The sequence below is a fragment of the Dicentrarchus labrax genome, unplaced genomic scaffold (assembly GCF_905237075.1).
Source record: "Dicentrarchus labrax unplaced genomic scaffold, dlabrax2021, whole genome shotgun sequence".
Classification (NCBI taxonomy): Eukaryota; Metazoa; Chordata; class Actinopteri; family Moronidae; genus Dicentrarchus; species Dicentrarchus labrax.
In genome coordinates this window covers 8,661,739-8,688,537 of record NW_026136708.1, presented here as the reverse complement: position 1 = coordinate 8,688,537, position 26,799 = coordinate 8,661,739, and the positions used below count along the sequence as shown (strand labels likewise).

Here is a 26,799-nt window from a genome sequence, read left to right as displayed (position 1 = left end):
GTATGGTTTTGTTCAAAGTTTACCTGAATATTTGACATTCTGCTTGAAGCCTCGCAGTGATCCACACAGGATGCACCTGCATGAAATCACTGGCAGAGCTTCGTCTATCTGCATGGCAGCTTGTGTGGAGTGTTGGTTGGTTACCATCAGCAGCTTCAAAGGTGGAGAGAGAGAACACCAAGACATCTTCACTCATTAGAAACACTACTGAGGCTTTTTCACAGAGTCTAATGTAAGTGCCAAATGATCTCCTTCTCTACACCACCTCTTTCCTCTCCCCTGATGTAGAAACTGACGTTCATGTTAACATGACAACAAAGAAAAGGAAAAGCTGCAATGCATCACCTACCCAGAAAGACGTGGTTGTATTGAAAACCCTCTAACAAGCCTATTATTCTGGGCTGGTGTTCACTCAGCTTCAATATAACCAATGACGACTCGCAGAACAGGATTGTTTTTTTTAGGATGAAAATATAAAACTCACATGTTCTCTTTATTTGCTGTATATAGATAGATGTACACCACTGGAGATTTGGATAAAAGCACACACAAAAAGCTCATGTATGTAGAATCTCAACACATGTCTGGAGATGAAAAACAAAAAACGGAGAAGATGTTGGATTACAAATAGATAAAAAACTATCCAAATTCTATACGGTTTCTAAATGTAAATAGTCACATGTGTTGAAGTCTGTGCCACATACCAACTGTCAGCAGTTGCTAATAACCTCTGCATTCTGTACATTGGGTATTTTCTACAAAATATGAAATCTACCATTTAATAATAGTTATAACATAAAATAAAAGTACATTATATGTACAATATTAGATGAAGCCATTTAGTATGAGATATATACTAAAGGACACTTCATTCTTTTTAAAGAAAAAGAAAACAAAGCTTATCTAAAATGAAGAGAGCTCCAAAGAAGCCAATATTAAAGCCATTTCAAGAAGAACAACAGTCACCAATGGGGAACTCCTGCATGACGGCCAACAGTCAGAGGATGCAAGAAACTGAAGGGATGGAATCACATTCCTTTCATCAAATTCACTGCATTACCCGGGGTAAGAAGGGGATGAGGTTGTTTTCTTTTTGTGAAAGCCTTTGGTGAATGTTGCTCTTCAAGACAAACATGGAGAGAACCAAACAACGTTACTGCAGTATTATTTACAATTTGCACATTCAGTAGAAACACTGACAAGGAGGTTCTGCAGGCAAAGGAAGAGTAAAAACCACAAACAAAAAGAACTTGCAAGCATCCAGAAGCAGATCAAACAGATGTCCAAATAACAAGCCCTACAGGGTAGTAGCTTTTCACTGAAAGGGCGGAGGGTTACAGCCAGTGTGCATGTTTGGGCAGAAGGGGTCAAACAATGGTACAAATCCTAACTAGAATGGGACAGTGGGGGCACAGAATGGAAAAGTCACGATGGGAGGTGATTTCCTCTCCTGTGCTCTCATCGACAGGCACCCAGGGGAGGTGATCCCCACACACCAAGACAGACAGCATCACGGATTTCAATTCTTTACTAGTTGTTGTTTTTTTTTTTTCAGTTGTGTTTCTTTTTTCTTTCAAGTTTTATCAGGAAGTGCTTCATCGCTGAAGTGGTTTGGGGGCGACCACTCTGTTTCTCCTCTATAGCTTAGAACTACAAAAGACTTTGTAGCTTCAACAAGGCATGCGCAGGAGTCCAAGCGGCTGGAAGTGTGACAAGTATGGACTTGAACGCATCTGTTTTTGGAAACCAATGTTACATTTTATTTCATTTTGTTAAACTGACCTGGCGTTTTAGTTCATGCTACTACTCGATTCTCAGTTGAGCAAATATCCCCTTAGACTATAAAAGGCACTGTGAAAAGAAAGGCTTATGTTTGACCTCTTCAAACCAAACATACCTCATCTGTGAAGCAGTCTAATCTCGAACGAGTGTTTTATAAATAAAAGGGTCTTGCTTGAGAAGAGTAGAAAAAGCGATCACTATCAGCACAGTTTCTGCCCCCTGTTCGACTTCTCTCAACCCGCAGCAACATTGTGTAAATCCCAGGCGAGCAACAACATCTCTCTGACCTCTCATAAGTCTCACATGAATGACAGCGACTTGTACTGAATGCTAATGACCATGTTAAACACACTCCTACATTGGCTGGATCTGAACGGGGCAACCAAAAATAAATCCCACAATCCCCCTCTCATATAACCAGCGCAGCAAGCCGGGCTGGACTCTAAACATGTAATAACAAAACTATCTGACCATTGTTTGAGCTGCCGACACACAATGCAACCCGTGTTAACTTATTGCCTACAAATTTCTAATTAGTAAAACTAAATTAATGAGAGAAGTTGGCACCAAACTAGGCTTCTACACAGAAACAAAGAACTGTTAGGTGGAAAACCTGGAACCTGGTTGACGTCTGTCAGGCCAGCACTGTTTGACTAACAGAACTGTGATGTAATGCTTTTAATAGAGACACACTCTACTGGGAGACCTAGATGACCCTGTCCTGATTAGCAGAAAGATCAATGGATCTTCACAGCGAATGGAAAATGAGCTGAGAAAAAATAGCAAGCTCCAAACAGAACGGTTATACGGATAGGAAGCGTGTCTGACTTTGAGAGGAGCTCCTAATATAATATGTAGGAAAAAATATAAACAGCTGTCTTTTTTAAATGTTATGAGAAAAAAATAGCTAATATTAAATATATAGAAACAACTGACATTTTCTCATCAACTCAAAATGAAACCGGAGTAGTCCTCTGTGGAAATTACAGTTGGGAGGGGCCTCATATTTGTACAAGCACCTGACATCTATAAAGAAGAGGCAAGAAGAGAAGACAGCTCTCACAGCTCTCACACACACGCACACACACACACGCACGCACACACAGAACAGAACACCTGAGAGAAATGACCAGAAGGGGGCAGCAAAGCACCCCGAAAAAACACGACTTGCGAGGACAGCAAAAGAGAAAAGCGAGGGAGGAAAAAGACATAACGACACTACAGTATCTTGGGTGAAGTTCAGGGCACGTTACATTTTCTGTGTCAGGAGTTGGGACTGTTCAGTTCTGTGTTGTGCTGGGCTGGACTGAGATACCAGAGATTTGTTGCTGTGCTGGCCTCTGTGGGCCTGTGGTTCCTCTGTGGATGCTGCTGGTTTACGGTGGGTCCGGGGTGGTCTCTTAGTGGCCGTCGTGCGTCGTCAGCATTTCCTCGGCTCTCCGGTGCAGCTCCAAGGCTGTGACTGTGCAGATGTCCTTGGGGAGTTCTGATTTCCTCCGCATCAGTGGGCGCTCTCTACGCTGATCTTTTTGGATCTGGACACATGGAGACAGTGAGACAGAGAGTTCAGTAACATTGCCAAATGTCTCACTATGGCTGTACATAAATAATTGCACGGCATGACAGGATAAGTGCCGACTCTCCCAGTTTGTCCCCTGTTCCACTTGGAAGTCGGAAGACAGCTGGGATAATACTTTGGGAATCACGTGACCCATGCCTGCTTTGAATAATGATCTTGAAAGAAGACATTATTTACGGGATAGAGTGAACGAGACAGGTTTTCTTCCTAGTGTGTAACACTACCTGAAATGGCCTCAAATGTTTTAGCTGTGGCTGGTTAGAAAATGTATTTAACTTTATGTCCAATCACACTGTTACAGCTAAAAGCTTTCAAGCCTCCATTTGAGCATAAACACTTTATACAGTACCAAAATATTAAGATATAAAAAGGCAATAAGCAATGTTTGACTTAAGAACTCAATAAAACATCTGTAAGTGACAACTTCAGACAGAGACAAAAAATGCAAACAGGAATAAAGTGATAGTGGACACTTGTGTTATTTGGATTAATGGCAGAGTGGTACAACATAATGTATCTAAAGTACCTTGGTTGTACATTAGCTCAAAAAGCATGGGGCAGCTCCCAGTCTTCCATTGTTTATGAAAGGTAAGCTTTACATATCCAATGAGAATTTATTGAAAAAAGCCTGCTGATGGGTGTTATCTAAAGCAGTAATATATAAAGATAAAAGCATGGCTGTGTTTCTCCAAACTAACAAAATCAACCTTTCAACCAGTCTATTAAACTGTAGCCTTAGTACACAAAGCAACCACATTGTACATGGAGTCTTTTTGCAGTGTATTTGGCTGTCAGCCACAAAGCCCTGCCACAGCGCCTGCCTCGCTCAAAAACACACCAATATTAACTGCTACACTACGCTACGCACACACATATATGTATATATATGTATTTATATATATATATACATATATATACATACATATATACACACACTCCTGACCTGTGTGGCTTCCTCCACTACTGTTTTCTTTAGCATGTTGACATCATCTAGCAGTGGTCCATCTGTCTCCATGTCCATGGGACTGTCTGAGCCTACCGAGTCAATGTACATCAGAAACTGTACAGGAAGAAGAGAAGAGGAGGGATGGTTAAAAATAACCACTGACTCACTTTTCTGGTTTTTGCTCATCTATTCCTGGTTTTGACTTTTAATCTTCGATCAACTTGAAGCCATTTCTAGATTGCAAATTCATTTTGACTCATTTTGGACCTTTTCTCTAGTGCCACCATGAATATATATTGAGCGTCTACCTGCTTCAACAACTCAGCTTCTTCTCTTTTTTGCTATATTTGTACTGAAGCACTTGTGCCATACTGGGTGTTTATTCTAATCACAGAAAGCATCGTACAAAATTATAGTTACTGAGGCAATCGTCAGTAGCATGTCTGCAGTATTAATGTATCACTCCATTAAAATCTCTTTGCTCACCTGTGGGTTTGACTTTGCAAGATTCTCAATCTTCAGCCATGCTTCTTCTCTCTCTTTCCATTTGGCTTTCTCTCTGAGACACCAAACAAAACAGGCACAATCATTAGAGACTGCATCAAAAGAAAATATTAACTCAAAGATACACTTACCTGTTACGTTCAACTCAGGAGTTCAGTTTACTTCTCTGGCTTATTTACCTACTTAGTCACTTTTATTCATTTTCTAATGATGTTTTTAACCGTGTAATAGGACCAAGAGAGCTGTAGCTGCACTGGAAACTGGTGTGATGTCTTGACTGGCTTGTGACTTACTTGCTTTTCTCTGCCCTGAACTGTTGGGTGCAATCATCAAACAGTTTCTGGTTCATCTCCATGAAGAGTTTCAGAGCATTGTAGATCAACCCGTGGATCGTCCTGCAGACAGACAAACATTACCACGGGTCAATTGATTTATGCACTTAGTAGAGGAGCACAGAGATAGAGCTGAGGGAAAGCCAGCGTGGCGACTCACTTGTTCCAGTGGGTCTTGGAGTTGCGGTAGAGGGATGGGAACATGATGGGCAGGATCTTGGCGGCGTTGTCACTGATCAAACTCATGATGTACTCATTGTTCCAGTAGTACAGAGCTCGTTCTGCCACCTAACAACACATACGTTTATAACAGGGTTACATATGTAAACAGACGACTTTTGATGGAGAAAAATAAATCACGTTATATGTGCGCTGGGATGAATGTCAGACCTGAAAGTGTGGGCTGGACACACACTTGGCCAACTGTCTGAAGAGGGGCTCCATGACTTTGACAAACTCCGAAGGCTCAATGACATCCAGGATCTCCTCCAGCTCATTGAGGAACATCACCTCTTTTGGACTGTGGGTTTTTGGCCAATACTTTAACAAAGCCATCACTGTCTGCACACAAAAGGACAACCGGCTTAATGAAGAAGAAAAAGTTGAAGGAGAGGGGGAAGAACATATGGACAGCTGATCTGTCCATCTAATAAGTTGTTGAAGTACTACAGGTACTAGCATTTAAAAAAAGTTTGAAATACATATATTTAGACAGATTAAATAAATGAATTATTAATTTCTTCTGCTCTTGACTTTAAAATAATACAACCATGCAATCCTGAAAACATAATAAAAGTCTATACTTATACTTTACATGAATACCTGACAAATCACATTGAGAGTAAGGATCAAAAACTAGACTTTGGCAGTGAAATCCTTGGGTTTATACAGCCATGAACTAATCTCGAATAGACAGGACGTTGAAGGATAATTCAATCAACAATATGAACAACATAACAAAGTTAATAAATCATATTTTACCGGTTCTGTGAGGGTGCTATCCTTCTCTAAGAACTGTACCACACAGTAGGCCAGCTAATGAAGAAAGACAAGATAATATTAACCCTTCTAACAAACTGTATTATTGTAAACACAGAGAAATTGTATAACACAATGTTTGAGCCTGGCAAAGTGGTTACCTGTGGGTGATATACACTAAGAGACTTGACTTTGTGTAATGGCAGCAGAACTTTAAGCAGGAATATCTTGTGCTCTTCTTTCAATGGTAATGCGAATCCATTGATTATGCTGGAAAAAGGAAGACAATCATTAGAAAAATAAGCTTGCATTGTACTTAAAAGAGTACAGAAACGAGTCTAGAAACAGAAATATGAGAAAGAGAAATAAGACAATGTGGCTATTTAATCATTTTGCTACGGAAAACATTTATTGGAAATTAAACAACAAAAAAAAACTACTCCCTGAACCATCAACATCAGAAAAGGTTTTATTGGTGCACCTCTCAAAAATATCTTACCTGCCTAATATTTCCAGTAATTCTGCTATTCCATTATGATGTTCAGTCTCATAAATGAACCTGAAAAATAGCAACATGGTTACATCATGTAATACATCACAGTGGTACATTTAAGAAAATACACTCCATTAGCCACCAACACAATATAATAATGCACAAGAACAAGTGTCACTAATGCACCTGACTCATCTACTCACTCACCTATAAAATATGTTATTAATCTGTTTCCTAATGTACGCTCGCAGGCCCAGGAACTTGCCATAGATGCGATGAAGAGTGGTCTTTAAAAAATCTCTTTCCCTGGGGTCTTCACTGTCAAACAGATCTAAGAGCTGTGCACAAAAAAGGTCACACTGTGAGGCTCTGATAGCAAATTCAACTGAGCACCAAAATAAAAGAAGATCTATCTAACAAGAAATAACTACAAGCATCGTGCATACAATTCCCTAACTCAAACATTTATAACCATGCACACAAATTGTATCATAATGTGCTCACCTGCATTACAAACTTCTGGTCAATATACTTTTTGGCTATGTTTGGTTGAAAGTCAGGAGACTCTAAAAACCGTAGGAAGAACTCATAGACGAGCTGTGGAAAGCAGAGCAAAAACACTCGAAAGTAATTACTCTCATCAGTTTACAGTGAATAAACAAGAGTTTGTCTGAGTGTGTCTGTGTATGTGTGTGAATGCTGTGTACCTGTAGATGTGGCCACGCTGCCTCTAGCGTAGGCTCATCTTCCTCCGGGTCAAACTCGGCACCCGTGGGGTTGGATGATGGCGGTAACGTCCTAAACATATTCACAGAAAACTGGAGGGGAAAAAAAAAAAAACAGTAACACAGGTCAGCTCAACAATCCACTGAAAATTCACCATCACTCAGTCAACACAGCGGATTCACAATACCATGTTTCAACTACCAACACAGAAATCAGATTAGATGAGTTTATTTAACAAGGGTGAAAAAATAACTGCTTGTTATTCCCAAACTCTGGAGAACATTAGCTGTGGTTGCTAGGTTTGTCTACTCTACCTGACACCTGACAAACAATGATTGAAAGTTTCTTGCTTCTTAAACATTTTTGACAGCTGAAATAATGAAGCTGATGAGGCCACGGTGTTTAACAAGCAAACAAGGCTGTTTACAATCAGTTACTTATTCCATAAACAACAAATAATCAATGGGTTCTTAGGGGAGGTGACTGCTAAGTACTATAAGGAAAACAAGCCTCTCAACAGCTTTGCCATGCAAACATGAACTAAAACAGTGAGGTATGTTAGCTATTGCACTGCATAGATCACAATACAAATACATGTTAAAACAAACACTGGTATAATGTTATGTAGCCTCTGCAAACTGGTTTCTCTTCATGTTTTAGTTTTGCTTTCGAGAAAACAAGTTAGCTTAACTTCACACAACTCAACACAAAAAAATATTTCCATTACTGCACAGCCCAAAACTGTTCCAAGAGACAAGTTTGTCAAATTAAGTTTACATTCTGTTAATCCATCTAATTGGCCTTCAAAATGTTAAATGAGAAAATGTTGTATCTTCTTTATGAAAAAGAATGAATGAAATTTTGTATGTAAATATTTTCTTGTGTGCTTGTCTGAGATAGCAGCCTGTTTCACTGACAATAATATCCCCCAAATTGGAAAGCATCCACCTTTTCTCTCTCTGTCCATTCTCACTTTCCAGACAGCACTCTTAGACACTCCCTCCAGAGTGCAGTCGACCAAAGGTCAAAACACACTCACTCCCCATCATGTTTATATTCTTAGCAGAAACCATTTCTTACTTCTCCCCCAGAGAATGGGACTAATGGAACAACCACTGTCGTGTCAGCCAAAGGTCTGCCAAAATATTGTTCTAAAGCTTGCACACCGAGGCATCAAACATGCCCTGTAGGAACAAGCGCTTGTGGGAGAAAATAATACGTACAGCCTTAACATAAGAATACACTCTTTATGGCTACAAATGAGTTTGTCATGTCAATCTCCATACTTTGATGATGAAAGCCATCAGTAAGCTTCAAAGAGTCTTTGTCTTTAAGGGGGCAGGGGAAAGGGGCTGCAAGGAATAAGAGTATATTTTCATGCTGATTTGGCAGCTCTGTTGCATTTTCTGCAACATTGATCAAATAAAGCCACGACAAGGAGGATGGGGGTAAATTTGCACCTTGATCATCTGCAGTTTACCATGTGGCATTGAGGCAGGGCTTTGATTAACATCAAAGGCTTTTTAATTTGGCTTGGGAAAGCAAAGCTGGCACCATGAAAACATCCAGGCCACGACCTCAGAGGAACACATTTCTAATAAATATACAGTAGGAGCTCAATAACAACCACACTATCTACAGTCCAACTGAATAAACACGTTCAGACCTGAAGAGGCTATTTAGGTTTAGTGAACTCATATGGGTTAACTTTCTTGGCCATCTTTAGACAAACGCCACTAAGTGACCACTTGGGGGAAAGAAAATAAATGGCTGACTTAATGGCTAACCAATGATTATAAAGATAAATATTAAGTTAGGTTTATGCGACACAAATCCTTGGGTTCAAACTGAGGTCAGTGATGCTCATGTGAGTTTCCTATGAGTCAGTGAGAAGCTAAAAAAATGACTAAATGGGCAACTAAGTATTGCTGGCAGTAGAAACCAAAATAGATTCTCTCTCCATGGCGCCCAGTAAAAAAGAAAGATCTAGACAGATCTTTTATACAGAAGTTAATAGAATATGAAAGCAATTCAGTTGATTCTACTGAGTCAGAAGGCTCTTCATGGTCACACGCATTGAGTGATATACAGCAGTGCCTTATTCACAAGAATGCCATAACAGACAATGAGGAATTAATATAAGTGAACTTTCTTAAACCTAAACAACCTACTGTAATGCTGCTACACTGATCTGAGCCACAAAGAGAAGAAAGACATGATTTATTTTATGGAGCTTAATAACACAGGCTTATTATATAAAATCGGCTTACTCTAGCTGCAGAGAAAATCACTAGCTAGGTTAAGGCCTGCAACACACACATTGCATGGTATACAGGGAATTTTGGTCTTCCTTGGAGTTGGATCATATACAGTTCTGAAGTAACTAACTAGCTCAGTGCTCAAAATATTGGAGAATTATTACATTTTCAGTTAACGAAGGTATGATAATAATATTAATGACTTTGCTTGATGCGAATGTCAATGACACAATCCAAGTCAGTAGTTCAGTCTGTTTAAAATACTGACCATGTGAACCACCTCTGGGTAGATTGGTTCTGTGATGACGTTCCTGTTGTGGGTGATGTACTCCACCATCTCGCTTAGCGCCGCCCGTTTCACCTCCTTCCATTTCAGATCACTCAGTGGGTCTGAAACAAAATCGAAGAGGACGCAGCACTGCCGCAACTTCTGGATGAACAGCTTCTCCTGCTCTGCAGGGGGAACATCTGCAAGACAGACATGGAAGGAAGGTTGGAATCAACAGGTCTGCCATTGTGTGTGAAGACCTTTCTTTAACATAGAACACGAACAAATTCTCTTTCAAAGAGATATCCTACATCCAAGATGGTAAGAGTGTCTGAGAAACTGTCTCTCAGTGTCAGAGCTGTCACAGACTAATATCTTAATATATCTGTTTAGTTTGAGAAACAGTCACTGATTGATCAACTACCACGTTTTATCCTACTATCATCACCATGGATAAAAGTGTGAAACTGCAATACAAGCCAATGCTTGGCTAAAGTAATTTGAAACTAGACTAAATGATACAGATATAGGTAACAGCACAGGCATGACAGAATGGGTGACAGAGAAATGGCCAAAAAGTAGCTGGATGGTAAATAACCTGACACAGTCTTTTATAAACACTGCAAAAAGATGTTAAGGCAATGACTTGTATGTTTCAAAAGCTTTGTCTGTTGTCATGGTAATCAGTGCCAAACGTAATTTTTTGTCTCACCCCGCCCCTTCCCTCGCAGTCGATGTAAATTTGTACCAAAGCTTTAATGTTATTCCGGTTCACTACGACTGTAATTTGCTTCTGTGGAGTTCATGTGGTGACATGCGGAGACTTCATTTAAAGACTTCATAAATCAATAATTTACCCTTTCAAAGACAGTGTCACCGCTACATCAATGATGCAGAGGCTCTAAATCTGCCTCCAGGACCACTGAGCCACACCTGTGTTTGTATAATCATTAACTTGCTATTTAAGAATCATCACACGTTTTTGTAGCTACTGCACACTGTCAATGAGCCAACCACCATTCTGTGCCAGCAAGCATGTGTTATCAGCATACAACAGCTGCCTCAGACGAATCCATGATTAGCACAAATCATCCACAACAATTACTAAACAAATTAAAATTAAATTAATCAAGGAATCAAATAAACATTGTTATAGAATATAATAACTATTCAATTGCTGCGGCAAAAAAAGTTTCATTAAAATATATTAAGACTTCCAGCAACACAAATAAACAAAGAGTTCTCTACTTTGGAACTGTTACAAGTCTGCACCCAAAGGGCCTGAAGGGCTTACCCAACTTGTACAACAAAAATGTTTCAGACAGATATTGTGCTTAAGGCCATGTCATGCTTTATAAGCAAGTGAAATAAGTGAAAGAGTAATAAAACTACAGGTGAAATGGGACATGCAGCTTTCAGGGGAATAACTATGTTACTTTCAAATTGACACTGAATGTCAGTAACAGCAAAAAATAACATGACAAGCTGCTTATCACTCATCACACTTATCAGACTCCTACAAATGGTACCCTGGAACCAAAAAGAAGTGTGATGGCGCTCAATTATTTTCATCCAAAATGGGGATTAGTGACTTAAAACGAAATGTCACCTTATGAAACCTACCTATAGGCCAGAGTTAATTCATTCGTCACAGCCTGTGATTTATGAGTCAGTCTCGTCTCCCTATTAACAATCTGAATGTGTACCGCATGTCACCATGGTGACCACAGGCAGAGATAGGACTTTGGACCAGGGGGTGACCGCTGCTAATCAAAGATGCATACAGGCTGCTTCTGCTGCTGTTGTTACACTGGAATCATATGCTGCTGATTTTCTGTGGCCATCAGCTGCGGAGCCAAGAGACGTGTCAGCCAAACCGACCTTGTAAAAACACCAATCACTCAACACTTTCTTAAAAATGCGATAAAAAAGATAGAAATGAAGAGGCGCTGTGCTTAAGAAACCATTTTGTGTGACTGTGTTCACATAAACTAAGCAAAAAGGATTTAAACCTAGTGGCAATTTGGTTAGGTATGCAACAGGTAGAGCATAAAACACAGCTTCATCATGGTGCCAACATATTCCCAAAGGACAGCATGATGCGCCTACAAAACACATCCTAAAATCAAACCACAATAGCACATAAAGCTAGGAGAAATTGCTCTAATAAAAAAAAGGCAGTTAAGCTTAAGTCTTATTATTCAACCTCACACAAACACAATCAGGTTAACTATATCAGAAACAGCCCCAACATGTGTATGTATGGCAGATTAAGATAGCTGTGAGCTTGTGAATGACATGAGTCAAATTACTTATTACGAAGAACATTTTGCAGTTTATGTTTATTAAAAGAGGAAGGTGGTGTATTTAGGTAATTTAGCAAACACCAACAACCCAGCAATAATAATAAATAAATAATAATAATAATAAAAAAGTCCATACCAATTCTATGAATCTACAAAGCAATTATCGTATAGGCACTGTCTCATAACAGATAAATAATTGACGCATACAGAAATCTCTATATAAAATCTAAAATGGCCTTAGTCTTGCTGACATCTTTTGAAGTAACACTTTGTGTCCATCATTTGTTTAACCTCCATTTTATTAACACATAAAGCTGCCTTTTAAAATCATAGTTCCAGCCATTATGTCCACTAGAAGATATATTCCAAAACTTGAAAGTGGCATGCACACTTATCTTTGATCGAAAGTGTGATCTGTACTTATTCATTTGCAGTATTTTCTTTTTGCCTCTACAGCGTGGGGAAACTGGTACAAACATTGGATAGTGCATATCAGTCGAAACTGGTGAAATAAGTCGCAAAGTAACAAATTCCGCACTGTATGTTGTGCATACTCCCACACAGGCAAGAACCTGAACCTGGGACTGCGTAGCACCAACAGACGGACTTTCCCTACACCTCCACTTTCCTGAGTCACAGCTGGTATTCGACACGCAACAACACAAAATGCAGCTACCTGTGTGCTACCAGTAAGTGGCATATTTTTCTTTTCAATTAACAATTATACTACTGTTTTCTTGACCCAAAAATTCTTCTGCGTAGTATTTCTCCCGTAACAGAGCGCTCGTAAAAACATATTTGCCACTTGAATTTCCTGTGGTGGTAGACGAGGCATTGTACGACTTGCCCTTCTGGTGTATATCTGCCTTTACGGCTTTCTTGTGCAGTACAGTACCTTGGAACATGGAGTCAATACTGTGAATGAATACTGTCTATATTCAGACAGAGTGTAGAATAGTGACAAGTCAGTAAGTAGCTTTGAAGTAACATCATACTTCATCCCCTCTGTCCTAACAACTGGCCACAACAGGGATCTAATCGACCGCATCAAAGGTCAAACAGCTGGCAATTTGCTTCACCCCTGAGCTACGGCTACCACATCCGTGGAGAACCCTAATGGGGATCTGTTTTGTTTCAACACTGTGTTTATGCAAGGCACAGCTGACTATATTATTTTACACTGTCTTCCAACAAACTGCATTTTAAAACTGTGAAGCTGCTGCCACTGAGCAATGCAACTCTTTTGGGGACAACTTGTTGCTGCCACTTTCTGTGTCCGTTACTGTACTATTTCCCTGCTCCCTCTCTGGCAGATACAATACTAACATGTATTCAACCCTTTTTCTTTTTTTACATTTAACAAGAAAAGCAATGGCATTAATGTAAAAGTGCAAAGAAATCTCCTCATATTTATCTAAATTAACAAGAACAAAACAAACAAAAATCAATCAGCTAAATGTAGCTAAAAGTCTTTAAGCTTATTAGGTTAAATGGAGATCATCTGTTCATATTCAAGGTATAACAAGTGATTTTAGGTTGAATTTATCAGTACCTTGAAGATCCATTCCTGTTAATAACAAGCTTTAACATGGGTCCACCAATGAGCACGGCATCTCATCACCCTTTGAGTGCCAAGAGGTCTACCAGCTCCTGTTACACAACAGCACTAGGGTTTCTGAACAGGCCTAAAATATTAAGAGACATGCTGTGCAACTGTCGACTTCACACACAGGCCTCTCTGCATGGATGGGCAAATAACCTTTACTCATCTAAAGGCTCCGGCGTGCACACAGGAAACCGCTCATGGACACAAATTGCTCCCTAGTACAGATTTCCCATCCCACAATATCAGCTGGTGAATGTATAATGAACTGGTAAATGAACTGGTAACCAGTGGCAAATACTTTGTACATATTCTGTGTCAGTGCAGACATAGGCTAACCAATGTAAATAAGGACAGGTGGCTGTGTACACCTATTCTTTTAAACTCATGAGGCCATGTTAACACCCTTGCAAGTCACAACACAAGTCCAACATCTCACTGATAGTAGCATGTTTGTGCAATAATGGGCCGCATGTTGAATGTGCACGGCACAACATCTGTTGTGGTAGTGAACAAGGTTGTTTGCAAAGAAAGTAATATATGAACAACCATTAGGCTTAAAGTTGTTACACTAAAACACTTAATATGAGATACTCTCAGCATTCATAGAGTCAGTTTCTGTCCCTGCTCAACGCTTGTTGAAGGACCCAGATTCAAGCTTGTCTGGTTAGGCAGTAACTCAGAAGCCTACAGGAGGTTCAGCAAAAACAAACACAGCATTTCAACTTGCACGTGTGTCAGCTGACACCACATACCTGTATACAATACAATACAGATTCACACACTAACAACAAGCTTTGACCTCACTTCCTATGACATCAGCAGTCTTGATGGGGGATGGGAGACTCAAAACTAGCACTCCTTCACTCTCTCGCCCTCCCTCCCTGACTCAAGCTAAGCTATGCAATGTCTTGGCAAAACCCTTCCTCGTTGACATACAAACAATCCCCTGCTTCCTCCTCCAAAAATACTCCACCAACACTAAGATGATAAATGCTCTCAGTCTCTCGTAGCAACTTTTAGTCAACAAAAGTCATCTGACACAAATATTTTCTTCTGCAAAATTCAAAAGTAGCAGCTGCAGTTGCTAAATAGCAACAACATTCTTGCCCATTTCCCCTTGAAACACACAAACACAGAAGAGCAGAGGAAGCAGAGTTCCTATTCTCACCTCTAAAATGCATGAGGGCCACAGGCTGGAAAGGCCCATTAGAGCTCGGTGCATCCAGAACCATCCCACTGGCAGGTCTATAACATAACATGACAGGGGAGAAGAGGGCAGCCCAGGCTAAGGCGAGGAGCCAGCCTCCATTTTAGCACGAACACTCGGAGCAGAAAATGAAGCTCCCCTGCTGCTGGAGGGAACCAGCTAGTTAGTGATGTCATACCTCACTGCAGCTGCCCGGTTGGCTGGCTGCTGTCACGTGGGCTGGCTGTCAGAATAAATAAACATGAGGGAAAGGATTGGTTGGTGGGCTGAGGGGAAAGGGGTGGGACTGTTACTGTGATTGGAACGAGAGCAGCTACATCTGTCAAGAGTTTTAAAGAACAAACTATAGATCTGCTATCACTTTAACCGTTTTGGTATTTAAATGCAAAAATAAGGCCAGGAAATACACATTCTTACACAACATGTAGGCTGCAGTGAATCAGAGGAAGGGTAGTAGTGACACTACTCTTTTCTTATTCACAGCCTAACACCCAACAACAAACCTCAATACCACAACTGACATGACAAATTATAATACAATACACAAAAAAGTCCAATGCATTAAAGCAACACATGAAACCACAAGCGTTAAGCATACACACCACAGGGCAAGTTTAAACATTATTTTTACTATAAACATAAAACAGCTACCAGAATACAAAACATAAACTATAAGCTGAGGTTTGTACAATGCAACAGACTGTCCAACACTGTCCTTTTTAGGTATGTGCTTTCTTTGTGTGTACGTGTGAGTTTTTGCATGACAGATGGCTCTCCAGGACCACAGCCTGAGCCCAGGTGTATGTGACAGAGAAACAGGAAGGCAGGAAGTCTGAATGTGAGCAACACAGGATGTGCATATGCAGTGAGCAGCACTCTGTCTGTCTCAGCAGCGCTGAGGACAAAACCCTGCACTGTAAAGCTGTGTGGGAAAAGGGCAAATCTACAGTCACACAGATGGTTGATTCGCACCAAAATCAACTAAATGTAATTAAAAATACAGCTAGTCAAGTAACAATAAGGTAATTCTTCTCCCAAATTGAGGTAAAAAGGTTGAATCACAGTGTGCATCCACTCGCAATCACAACACATACTATTACCAGTTCCCATGTACAGTGTGTGTGTGTGTGTGTGTGTGTGTGTGATCATGCTGCAATGATCACAAGCATACATACACACAGACACGCACATATATAAACACATGCACAATGATTACAACTAATGCCTTTTGCATCCCCAACTAAGTACCATGCAAAACCATGTAAATGGAATGCAGGGGGTGCAGCACTATCACACATTTTAAGGACACGCAAGAGAGACACCACTAAGGAAAAAGTAATTTCCTGTGCAATCTGACTTTGCTAACCCCATGAGGATTAGCATGATAACCAGACCTGTACCAACAAAAACAATCCACACACTATTTCTATATAAACAGAGCTTGCGTGTAGCATACTAAGTTTAGTGTATGCATCCTTTTTGCTAAGACCAAAGTTCCACAGTTTACACATCTAAAACACATCTAAAAATTAGTTTGAGCATTATTTTAGACTCCTCATTATTGTTACTGTAAGTGGAGGTTAGTCAAAATTAGATAAGGTGACACATAGTAGAAACATCTAAATTAATAAAATGTACACTTCTATAAAGTCTAATTCATATCCATGTTTTTAAATGTGAAAAAAGTGATTTGTTGCTAAAGATGTTTCTTTTTCTCCCCAGCAGATGTAGCTGTAAACTTTGGTCTAAATTAAAAAACACTTTTATATAATATAGTTGGGGACCTTTTGCAGACTTTCACAATCAAAGCAGTGTGTTTTTAGGTCAAAGAGTCACTTTGTCTACAGTTACTTATGTAATGTGTGTGCAAAAAAATTCTTTATTTTGGTTTGGCCTTATTTGGGTTTTCAGAGAGCTAAACAGTTTTAACACATAATAGCGTGTCACAACTCCTCCCTGTGGGTTTATACATCTGCGCTGGAGATGCAGGAGGTGTTAGGGTGGTTCAAGTCTGTATGTCGCATTTGGCTAGAGCCCCTGATTTCAATGGCCTGTTTGTGTCTGCTAGTGTATCTTCCCATCTCCTGCTGAGCAGTGTTGTTTTAGTGTAAAAGTATAATAGACTGCAGAGTGCAGTATTAAAGTTTACATTCTTTCACAAATGTTGATTTTGTGCAACTGGATGAGTTCTCACTTACGTATTTGTGCTGCTTGTTTAATTTAGGATCATCATATAGGGGGGTGACATGTGCCAGACAGTTGATTTGAGAAATGATGTTGTATTGGTAAAATGTAAGGATAAAGCCATGCTAGTTAATCCTATCCAGTAAGCTTACTCTTGAGTATAAAAAATAGAACACAGGATCATCAATTTCCCTCAGTTTTTCTCCCTAATCTAATTCTTCCAGCTTTCTGGTTTGACTAGTGTTTGCTTTTGCTACACTGGCTAGAAACTGTAAGCCAGTTAGCAATGTCAGAAACCTTGAATGTCTCAAACTAGGCTACATCCCCAGCATAATGATCTAATCACCAAACACAATTTAGCAGTGCGGCAGTCCAACATCCAGTCTGGCTGGTCCTAAATATATACAATAATGGAGTATTTCAGCAGCAGGGTCTAGTCTGAGCATATAAAAGGCTCTGTCTTGCTATACTCTTCCCTAGTCATGGGGCAACCTCCCATCAGAAGATCTGTTGTTCTGACCAAGACAAGACAACGCTTAACACACCCACTTGTTACAAATACTCTCCAAAAGCTCCTTTGGCACATGCATTCGTCAGGCGTGAGCTTTTTTTTTTTTTTTTTTCTGTCTGTGCTATTTCTGGCAGTAGAAAGAGAGTGAACTTGTGAGGCATCATGAGTCTGGTCCTGGATGGGATGGAGAGAGTGTGCTCGCTTGTGTTACAGCAGAGCTTTCTCTAAATTCATCACTGATAGCAGCGGGCCAGCTTAAAATACACAGTTGAGTGGTTCATTTCCAGGTCTGTTGATCATCATTGTCATTGTCCTCTAAAATAAGCGCTTAAGGCTCAAATCTATTTAGAGAAACAGACCAATCAACACAGCTGAGGCTCTTTTAACAGGAGCTGAGCTTAATTTTCCCTTTAAGCAGCTTCCAATGATAGAAACGTAGCTCTGTCAGTATCCTAGATCAATTCCTCATTCCTTCATCTGCTTACTCTAACACTAAAACAACTAAGTGATGGATGTATTCAAATTAGAGATGTCAAGCTCATTATGGCAGCTCTGTATTACTTTCATATAAAGACTGAAAATATTATATATAATATATATAATATTATAATAAGGACAAACAGTTCAGATTCTCAGCTGCAATTATATTGGGACTATTACTTTGGGACACAGCCAATCATAAATGTTGGACATGCTAAGTGGAAACACCTGCGGCCACATGGCTGTAAGCTGAATACACTCAATAGAAATCACCATAAAAACAGCCAATAAAACTGTGTTACATTACTGAGAAAGATTTAATTATAATTGTATGGATAATGCCCTTTTCTGTACAGTGAGAATCATTGTTTACAAATACCATTATACACAAGACAATATGCCAAAAATTGTTATTGTTGGATGTATACAATGTATACCGGAGAGAATAATTAAAGTTTGAAAAATGATCCAGGGTGGACACAAACTATCCTCTGCAGATAATGTGTTTGTCTTTTCCTCTACCACCTGCAGGAGTGGGACAGGAAACCCTTCCCTGAAACCTGCCTTGCCCTTTCGCATCCTGCTTTAAGTATCTGCCCACTACGTTAAAAAAATATATATCTACATGAGTTTCAGTGTCTACCCTGCCATACACTAAAATCTTTAACCTGGCTGTTAAAAAACAAACAAGATAACTTGTAAAAACAGAAAATATATGCAAACAACTTTACAAAGATGGGATTAACATTAAACATTCTTGTACAATAGGTTTGAATCTGCTCATGTGTCAGTGTTGCCTACACATACTAGTCTTATAAATGCTAAGCAAACACTACACAAGGCTTACTATTTAAAGCAAAAAGCATTAGACACTGTTTCTATAGTGAGTGATGTAACTTCTGTAGTAACTGATGGATTCCTTTAGTATCCTTCAAAAGAAAACTTTGTTTGAAAAATATGTGCCAAACTAAAACATTCTTAGTTCCAAACTGCTGTCGATGTTAAATAACTTGTTACTTGGCTTGTTAAACACAGACGATATGCCTTTATCTGCAAAAACACTTCAATTAATCTATTAGAATCAGGGTTGTTTTCCACGGCTGAAATATCAGGGGTAGATTATATTACATTACTGACCTGATAATGGAAATATTTGTCCCAGTTAACGAACATTACAGTAAATTAATTATTTGATACTCTAACCAGCAGATGGCGACAAACCCTATGAGACAGATGCTTCATGCAGGATTGCTCCTGCTTTAAAGGAGAACACATACAGAGGCAACAACTGTTGTTATGTGCTTTTTGGCAAGTACGTTCACTCTTGAAACGAGACCACAGTGACATACACAGGCCCCTTTAGAGCATATATATTCTGTTTACAAGCGTTATTCAGATAGCTCTCCTGCAAATGTTTATCTAAAACACTAATTTATAGATCATGTACATTGGTAGAGCCTCATAAAAAAAAACAAGCTCACTAGATCATGTCTTCAACAGGAAGAATTCAAACTGCTGTGCTGGGACAGTTAAAATGTACTCTGCAGTCACAAGAAGCACAATTTGTTTTGAGGCTAGTTTATAGTAGAAAGGCCAGCTTCAGGTCAGGGTTTTATTGTTTTCTTCAGTCTTGCCTTGTGGCTCTGCAGGACGAGCTCTCGGACATGTGTTTCCATCAGGAGGTGGTGAACATGCCTGGAGAGAAAATAGGCCAAGCGAGGAGCATGTTTGGACAGGACTAAGTGATAACATCTACCGGGCCACTGTGGGATAATGTTTTGCAGAATGTTATCAAAGCTTTCATTGGGGTGTGGGAAATGAGCAGCCTTTATCAGAAATTCATTTATTCTTTTTGGTTTCTTGACACAGTACAAGGGTAATGGCTAACCAAGATAAAGATACAGGTATACTTTATGGTAGAATCAACTCCTTTGTGTATCCATTAATTCTAATCTTGCAGAAAAGTCTGAAAGGTGAACAAATCACAACAGCTGCTGTCGCCTTTTGTCAAGTCTCTCAAAGAGAGAAATAACATTTGTAAATTCTCCCTGAAGAGGAATGCTGTCTTTGCTCTAATTTGTTGTAGCCATGGCTCATTGCAAGTAGGGTATTCAGACTTTAAGAGCGAGGAAGAGGAAGGAAAAAAAAAAAAACAAAGGCACTCTTTTCTTAAAAAAACAAACAAAATAAATTAAATAAAATCATGTTAATGTATTTTTAGTGGCTAACAGCAAAGGCTGTCTTGAGAAGTCTGGTTTCTCAGATGGTATCTACTCGTCCCTCTTTAAATGGGGAGTTGCCATATCTTAAGTTCTGACGTACAAGCCACCATTGCACACATACAAATACTGAGACTGTGTACAACATGCAGTGTGTCGCAGCAAAATGCCTGTGCTGTAATGTACTGATGCTTGTGCACATGTGCTTTGTTCCCCTTATGAAACAGCGAGATAAAGTTCAATACAATTCAGGTTGTTATATAAAGTTATATAATTATTTTTGAAGTGCCAGGAAAAGGCAGCAGACAACGATGTTGTGTGTATTCATGCATGCATGTACACAGAAACGTGCATAGATAATATGCCCAGAGGCCTAACGGTAGCATCCACTCCTGCTTTTCCATCTGGTGCCATGCTGGCCCTGAGCTTTGACATTCAAAGTAAACATCAATATACATCTGCAAAGATCCAATGTTCTCTGCTATAAAGGAGGGAAGAAGAGAAAGAATAGAAGTAAAGCTGCCAGACAGTGCTGGTCATTGGCAACATCCTGAAATACAAGGTCCATGGAATTAAAGCTTTATCTCTGGATTACCACTAAATATAGACGCTTGGGATAAATCCAGCACAAAGTCCATGCCATGTACGTCCTCTGTTTCCATGTATTGCGTAATGTCATGCTCAGCTTGGTATTAAAATGAGGGTGATGCAGTAGGGGATGTTCATAGATATTTCATTGTGGAAAGAGTGAGTGAATAACTGAGTGTGTACCTGAGTGTGCATATGTGTGAGGCCTGCACTTATCTCTGTCAAGATTACAGGGATGTAATGACCCGCATGCCTAAAGGAAAATTCTGCTCTGGGCGATTTCTTAAGGCTTCAATTCAGGTTTCAAAACATTTTAAATGTATTATTTTTGCACACAAAAAAAGGCAATTTGACTCCACAACTGAGTTCAAAACCTTCAAGCCTGGCAGGCTGTGCTTGCATGTGTACATGTATATGCAACAACTTCAAAACTAGTTAGTTAATTATGTGATTAGATGACAGGATTTAGTTGTTGTATCCATAAATACCTTTAAAAGCAGGCAGTTTCTGCAGCTCCCTGTTGTTGCTCAAGCTGAAGCGAGAGGAGCTCTGTCTCTTGTCCTTTTTGACAGGTGTCTGGGAACCTGGCTGCTTCCCCTTTAGCAGCTGAGTGGTGGGAGGAACACTATTGCTAGCCTTCCTGTTAGAGCTCTGCTGAAACAAGAGAAAAAACCACATCAGTGTCACTGAGGTAGTGCAAGTGAATAAAAGAGAGTGCAACTAACCTCCTTAGAAATCTGATAAAACTGTGTGCATGTAGCCACTAGCCGAGCAGTCCGACCGCCATACACCATGGGACGTTTTTTTCTTCATACAGTATTTAATTTACAAAACAGTGTCTTGCATTATGTAACTACGGTCATGAACCACACTTACCCAATAGAAATACTACATATACTATGTATAACAGTACATTTATTTGAGGAACTCTTCAAGTTCACATGAAAAAAAAACCAAACCATTAAGATTTTTTTTATCCACTTCAAAATACCAGAAGGGTTTGTAGGGCTGGATATAATCCTGATGTGGGAGCAACTGAATGTGGCAAGTTTCTCACAGCTGGTCCCACCTGCCTGCTGGGATCCATTCATCAACACACACCTGATGGCACAAAGCTTACTTCAACAGATGCAGCTGTGGAGCTGTTTCAGTCAGAGTCACAGGGGAATGATTAAATTCATTTAAGACTCAGCTAAAGTTGGCCACAGTCTGCAGCACTAGACGTGAGCTTAGGAGCTGGGCATGCAAGCTGTCAGGTAAAGTGGGAAATAAAGCTGAGCTGGCCTCTATTATAAACTAGATATCATATTCATGCAATACAAAGATAGGAGTTAACTCTTCTACTTGTGAGTTCATTAAGCCGAAGTGGAAACATCTGTCATCTATGATTTTATAATTGAATGAACTGAATGTATCTCATCGCTGATATGGTACCGAGGCAGCAAATTAAGCCATCCTATATATTATAAACACTCCCTTCAGTCTCGTCACTTCTGGTTACCACTTATATGGGATAAAAGGAAGGGTGAGGGGTAACAACAACAGCTTGCAGCCGAGCAATTTCAATCTCTCACACGGCTGGTGCAGTAGTAGATCTGTTACATGGCTGCTGACACACAACAGCAATCCTGATTGCTGCTATCACTTGCTATTATCCAGCAAGAGAAGGCCGGAAGGCTGAAACCACAGAGGAAAAAGCTAACAGTGGAGGGAACATGGATAAACATTTTGCATAACTAATTTACATTGAGACAAAGAATAAAAAACTATTTTGTGAGACATACATTAAAGTGACATTTAAATAAAATATATACCATTCTTTCTTAAATGGGTTTCAAAATAGATTCTTTCTTTAAGCCTTGTAACTGACATGTGTGCAACTGGACAGTATATTATAGCAGCCACTTAAATACAAACAGGTGTTGAACAGGCCTTACACTATGAATATTAAATGTCTAGTAGGAGGAGGACCTCCTTTTGCTTTTCAAATTGCACAAACAGATGTCAGCTGTCATACCAGATCTGAAATGAGTGCATCAAGATTTTACTTCCAGTAAAAAAAGAGTTCTTTGAAGAATGAAAGAATTTGAAATCTTTCCATAATGGTTCAGTGATGTTTAGATATGGTGATAAAAGAGGTCGTGAAAGAAGTTGGATCCGTTGTTTGTTGAATTTTTTAACAGATGCATTTTATGTTGGAACAGAGGTAAATCATGAGAACAGTGTCCAAACCATACTGTAAACCTCAGCACCTGGTCCCTACTCAATGCCCTCATACAGTTTTACAAATACAGTACATGACCATGTAGTGCACTAATGTGACAATCAAAACCAAATGTTATTACAGGACCAACACCATTTGTCATCCTTCATTCTGGGTATTCAACATCGGCTCCCCTTTGGCCTTGCCAGATGTGACCCAATCCAGATGTATGCAAAAAAGTGTTTGGCTAGTCATATCATATAACCATTTCTCACCATTTTATTACACATCTTGGCAGCGTGCATACATTGACGCATTAGCTTTTGATACAAGGGGTTTCTGGCAATCTTGTGACAAATTCCAGCCTTAAGATGCTCACAACAAACTGTTTTTGTTAGATTTATGACCTCTATTACCTCTGTGAACCTGTAGAGTGGTCACCATTTCATTTTGTTGACTTAAATACTACCAATCTTTTTTGCTAGTTCACATTTGTTCATGAGACTGTTGACCTTGCCACATCATACATTGATTTCTTTTGTAACAATTAATGGACAAGCAAGTATGACAGGGACAGTTTAGACTCTCATTGGAACTATATTGATTGCCTCATGTTACGCTTGAAGTCTGATATTAAAGTAACTACAATAGGATCCCACTATGTGCTTCATGACTTGCTCATCTAGCTTCCTTTATAATTCTGATTAAATTATATTCTATTATATATTATAACATTTAAGTCATTTTATGTGTCCCCCTGTATTATTACAATACAACCTTCATACCAATTATATTTTATTGATTTTATTCAGTATTAGCCTTTTAACTGTGTACTGCAATATACATGGCAGCAGTACTGGAAAGGATTTGTAAAGTACATTAATACTGAATAAAAGCTTGCACTTTCTTAAGCATTGTGTGAAAAGTAAACAGTGAAATAGTGGAGAGACCTTGGTGAACTCCATTGAAAGGCTGAGGTTCAGTGTCATATACAAGCAATTTAGCACCAGGTTATCAACAAACAGCAGCATGACTCATGAGAAGGGCAACAATGATCCAGGTACAACCCAATCCTGCCGATGACCACTCTACTCATCAACAGAAGCCGGCTAACCTGCCACCACTAAGCTCCTCAGCACACTGCATCTATGTGAGATTCTCATTTGGAAAAGTTTAGTCACAATTCCACTGATTTTTCCCCACTGACTCTTCAACCTGCAATTCACTTCTCACTAAACAGGATTCCAGTGGTTACAAGATAGCTTAGAGTAGAGTATACTAACATATGTCACTGTGGTCTGAACCTACACACATTCAGTATTAGTATGTGAACAAAAGTTGATGCCTTTTATATCACAAAAGGTCACAAAAGCTGCGATCTAACAGTGAAAACCCCCCTTATTTGATAAACGACAAAACTTGGCCACAAGAAGGATTCTGAAGCCAAATACCTTCAAAGAGTCATGAGGCCTAAATCGAGCAAGCTTTTCTCCTTCCACTCCACATGAGGTTTTCTGCCCTCTATTTGAGTGCATGCTTTACTAGTCAAGACCATATCACAAATCACAACAGGCCTTTACAATCTGTACAGTGTATAACACCATCTATCTTTAGGCCTTCAATTCAGATAAGGAAAATCTCCACCATAAAAGAAGACCTTTAAAAGGTAATAATGGAAGAACCCTCAGGACAGATGTGCCCCCCCGTCTCACAGGAGCAGGCGGGGCTGACACTTAAACAGAAGTAAGGGGACTCACACTCAGGACTCACTGTTTACATGTGGAAAAATATACCATATCAGGGACTGACACAGTTACAAAGGCACTACAGCCTAAAAACCTACCAACCACTCCCTATTCTATTAATAAACTGGGGTTTACATGACATAAACAACCTTGTATCTATAACAATTCTATCAGATATGAAAAATAATGTGATACAACTTGTTTGCTATTCTAAAAAGATTTCCCATCATCAATAGATTAGTTTACTGATCTGAGGGAATTATCTTATAATCATCTGAGTCATTATTCACAGACCTTCAACAGAATCACTGTAGAGGACATCAATAATGTAGGGGTTGAGCTTGTTCATTCATTATGTCACTGATTCACTGATAAGGCAGTCCACTTTCAAACAGTAACTATGTAATATCATTTAAACGTGTTTTCTAGTAAAGTGCCGTCCTGGGTTAGCCTACCTCATGCTCTGAATTCTCTTGTCCTCCACTCTTGCCCACTTTGCCAGACTTAGGAGTCTCCTGAAAGAAAAAAGTTCAAAGTACTGAAGTCAACTGGGGATTACCAGATAAGTAACGTTAGGTTGACAACATTCAGTGAGCAGTGTATCAATGAATGTCGCCGTGCAAGAATCCTTGCTAAATATAGCATGCCTGCCCACCCAGTCTCTGTTTGAATACACTGGCAAGTCTGCTGCTAGCTAGCAAACGGTACTTCAGAGTCAATAGCATTCACACGACCCCGGCTTTAAGCTTAAAAAGGGTACAAAGTGCTTACAGTTACACTTAAAAACACACACACAATGTCCGGGAAAACGTGTGTATTTAAAGTACACTGACCTATATCTCACTTGGATAGGCTTTATTTAAATAAGGCAGCACAACGTACCAAGCGCTAACATGTTGGCAGGATAGCGGCTAGCTGGTGATTATTGCTGGTTGGCTAACGTTAATGTGATGGGACACTGCGCTGACAGCACTGTCTCCTTCTGAGGCCGGGTTATCAATAAATACACTTCAAATGCACCTCATGCAAACTTTATTACAAATCGTCATAACCTCTACGGCAATTTCTTAAAAACTCACCTTGTCTTTTTTCGTTTTATTCGGCATTGTGTAACCGTAGCCGCCCTTGCTCGCGTCTCGGATACTCCACAATCAAAACCTTGACAACTCTCAGGGCACCACACTGTAAGGCGGTTCAGCCCGTCCTCGGCCTGTGATTGGCTGCTGTCTGTCAGCTGATTCCAACGGCTCAGATTGACACGCTGAGTATCGCCCGGCAGTGGCAGCTCCCTGCTGGTGACAGGCGGGCTATTACAGCCATATGATAACACAGCAGGCATCGGTTGTGACATGGTGGACCGCTTGTCATCCTTCAGATCCCATGATTCCAATAAAAAAAAAAAATGTTTTCACTTATTTACTCTATAAATCCAAAGTTAAAAAGTGAATGTTGTGAAATATATATATTTTTTTCTGTTACTGAATATCGCTCACATTCTTCTGAGGCATGTTTCGATAGTCTATTAACTTCACTGTGACAATAGATCTTATGAGTTCCAGTCCTAACCTAACTTCTATTTTCCTCTGGCTGGTAAACACCACTATGCCTCACAGTTTTCTAGAATATTTGAGCAGCTTCATTTGAACGCAGCAGCAGTCACCCTTAGTGTTGCATTACTGCCATCTACTGTCTATTGCACTGTCACTTACTGTGTCTGTTTTTCTCCCTGAATTGCACACATCAATTCCAATTTTCCCCAAAAAAATCAAGATATTTTTTTTGTCTGTCTATAGGTAATATGGCAAAATGTCACACTGTCATTTTAAAGGACACTTGAACAAAACAGAGCCATTATTGATGTTATTAGTATTTTTCCTGCTATGA

The 26,799-nt window shown here is 39.6% G+C and overlaps 1 protein-coding gene across 6 annotated transcripts; it reads right to left on the bottom strand.

The window, feature by feature from the left end:
* Nucleotides 1–451: 451 nt before the first annotated feature.
* On the bottom strand, nucleotides 452–26,091 carry ppp2r5cb (protein phosphatase 2, regulatory subunit B', gamma b). 6 transcript variants are annotated; one of them, XM_051407989.1, is made up of 16 exons: nucleotides 25,995–26,091; nucleotides 25,371–25,430; nucleotides 21,456–21,618; nucleotides 9,867–10,066; nucleotides 7,322–7,432; nucleotides 7,119–7,211; nucleotides 6,822–6,952; nucleotides 6,621–6,680; nucleotides 6,283–6,391; nucleotides 6,125–6,178; nucleotides 5,534–5,704; nucleotides 5,304–5,431; nucleotides 5,105–5,206; nucleotides 4,794–4,866; nucleotides 4,305–4,421; nucleotides 452–3,317 (listed from the first exon to the last, which is right to left on the bottom strand). In XM_051407989.1, the coding sequence occupies exons 1-16, from the start codon at nucleotides 26,019–26,021 to the stop codon at nucleotides 3,183–3,185; spliced, it is 1,734 nt and encodes a 577-aa protein (XP_051263949.1). In that variant the 5' UTR covers nucleotides 26,022–26,091; the 3' UTR covers nucleotides 452–3,182. The 6 variants fall into 6 exon arrangements, with proteins under 6 accessions (XP_051263949.1, XP_051263948.1, XP_051263953.1 ...); XM_051407988.1 differs by having other exon boundaries at nucleotides 21,456–21,621; nucleotides 25,995–26,075; XM_051407993.1 differs by lacking the exon at nucleotides 4,305–4,421 and having other exon boundaries at nucleotides 25,995–26,090.
* Nucleotides 26,092–26,799: the final 708 nt, after the last annotated feature.